The sequence below is a fragment of the Coregonus lavaretus genome, assembly GCF_964263955.1.
Source record: "Coregonus lavaretus genome assembly, contig: HAP1_SCAFFOLD_438, whole genome shotgun sequence".
Classification (NCBI taxonomy): domain Eukaryota; kingdom Metazoa; phylum Chordata; class Actinopteri; order Salmoniformes; family Salmonidae; genus Coregonus; species Coregonus lavaretus.
This window is the reverse complement of record NW_028159714.1, coordinates 101,502-104,001: the sequence shown is the minus strand read 5'-3', so window position 1 is coordinate 104,001 and position 2,500 is coordinate 101,502. Positions and strand designations below refer to the sequence as shown.

The 2,500-nt window shown below is 50.2% G+C and overlaps 1 protein-coding gene across 3 annotated transcripts in view; it reads right to left on the bottom strand.

Annotated features, from left to right (window-relative positions):
* The window catches only part of LOC311122527 (tight junction protein 1-like), a 23,864-nt gene extending 22,354 nt beyond the window's left edge, over positions 1-1,510 (bottom strand). For all 3 annotated transcript variants that reach the window (XM_084196872.1, XM_084196871.1, XM_084196873.1), the window contains exon 1: positions 472-1,510. In XM_084196872.1, the coding sequence (XP_084052998.1) occupies positions 472-1,434 (963 nt within the window). In that variant the 5' untranslated portion in view covers positions 1,435-1,510. The remainder of the gene's footprint in view (positions 1-471) is intronic.
* Between the last annotated feature and the right edge of the window lie 990 nt (positions 1,511-2,500).

The following is a 2,500-nucleotide window of genomic DNA, read 5'->3' as shown; positions in this document are numbered from 1 at the left end:
TATAGGTACCAGGGCTAATAGTACCCCAGGCTGAGACCCCCCAGACATCCATTATAGGTACCAGGGCTAATAGTACCCCAGGCTGAGACCCCCCAGATATCCATTATAGGTACCAGGGCTAATAGTACCCCAGGCTGAGACCCCCCAGACATCCATTATAAGTACCAGGGCTAATAGTACCCCAGGCTGAGACTCCCCAGACATCCATTATAAGTACCAGGTCTAATAGTACCCCAGGCTGAGACTCCCCAGACATCCATTATAAGTACCAGGGCTAATAGTACCCCAGGCTGAGACCCCCCCCAGACATCCATTATAAGTACCAGGGCTAATAGTACCCCAGGCTGAGACCCCCCCCAGACATCCATTATAAGTACCAGGGCTAATAGTACCCCAGGCTGAGACCCCCCAGACACCCATTATAAGCATGCTGTCTAGGTGTTTGACTGTGTGGTGGTATAAGAGACCTACCCTCATCACGGTGGAGTCACCAGCCTCCTTGGCCCGGTCCACAGACAGCGACCTCTTATTCTCAAACATCTTGACCCTGTTGAGCACCGACTGGGGCTTCATGGCCGGGTCGTCCCTTTCCCCCTCCCCCCGGGGCGGCGGAGGGAGGGGTTTGGACCCCGTGTTTACCCCCATCTCTCCCGGGGAGGCCAAGGGCTCAGGTTTGGGAGGGGGCAGGGGCGGGTCAGAGTTCATTAGAGGCTCACGGTTGTAGCCCCCACCACCGCCCCGGCTGGGTGGGCCGGGGTTATAAGAGGGTCTCGGACCAGGAGCAGAGTCTCCGTAATACTGTTTGGGGGGGTCCGGGGAGCGGGGGGAGCTGAGGGGGTAGCCGTGAGGGGGCTCCGGCTCGTAGGGGGAGCGGGCGTCGTAAGGGCCAGCCGAGGGTGGGAGAGGCGGTTCATCATACCGCATGGGCCCTGGAGGTTTACCGTGACGAGGCTTGCCGTCGTAGCCCTGTATCCCCGCCAGGGCCTCATCGTAGCGGGGCTGGGGGGGGCTGTAGTCCCTGACGGGGCCGTCCTCGTAGGGGGTGGTCCCCCTTGGGGTGTAACCCTGCTGGTGGCCCGGGCCAGTCTGGTACCCCGGGGGCTGGGGAAAAGAGGACTGCTGGTCGTAGGGGGGCCACCGGCCATCGTCGTAGTGTTGAGGCACACGGTTGTCGTAGTGCAGGTGAGGAGCGTGAGAGTCAAAGTTCCCCTGGTGAGGCTGCTTTGGTTCGGCGTAGCCCCCCCCGCCCCCGTCGCTACAGTAGGCGGAAGGCGGGTGGTCGTACTGGCGGTATGGCTGTTTGTCCTGGTAGGGCTGGTGGGTGTAGCTCGGAGACGACTTCATGCCGCCGTGGTTCACTCTCACTGGCTCCTCCAGACTGTACAGATCCTTCTTGTACATCTGCAGGGGGAGAGAGACGTCCAACACAGACATCAGAGCTTGGTATCTACCAAACTAGCTGTAGTAGTAAACTACTTGGGTCAGAGCTGAATGAGATTTCCGATGTAGCAATTATTACACATGGCAAATTAAGTTGAAAACTTGTAAACCTCATTGGAAAGCTATAGTTTTGAAACAGTTTTGAACAAATAATAATAATCCAAAAAATATATATAATAAAATAAATAAATAATAATTAAAATTAAAAAGGAACTGAAAAATGACAGAAACTACAAAAATCCCCCAAGTTGAGACAGAGGACTGGATTACTAAAGACAAGACTAAATTATTAAAGACTGAATTATTAAAGACAAGACTGAATTATTAAAGACAAGACTGAATTACTAAAGACAAAAAAGGGAGGTTGCTGAGAGGTTAAGCTTAAGGACTGAACACAGATCAATTAAGATACAACACATCATCATACACACAATTCAATAATAACTAATACCAATAAATTCAACAAACATCAAGTCAAAGTGCAAGTACACAAGCAATTATCTTATCAACTATTCCTAATCGGTTCTGAATGCGTATTTGACAAGAAGCCTTTCAAGAATGACTGAAAATGTCAAAAACCTCCGTCACCAAATCAGTTGGCGTGGTCACGTTTTCGGATGATGTTGTCAATAGCGTTTTTTTTCTCGAACGGCTTCATTTCAAAACAGGTGATGTGTAGCCTGTAGACAGCACATTGCACAACAACAAGACAGTTACTTCCTATGGAAGAAGCTGGTAAAGTTAAACTTCCACATGGGTCGACACCACAACGGAAGATGTACAGTTATGCAGTTTTAATATGCAAAGTTTGGGTTTTTTCCATAGGGAGAGTCAACTGCTTTGACAGAGACTATTTAATACCAAGAATACTGTCTGCAGGTTAGCATAGCATCGTTTATCATGCAACTACAATCTACTACATACTAGCACTACAACATACATGTGCCACTCTAGGTACTGTTGACTCAAATTCAACTACAGTCAGTCAGAGAAGTTGAAGTAAAGCAGCTGAAAGGAACCCAAACCCTTAGGAGCCATGCGGAGGGGGAAGAGGAGGAGG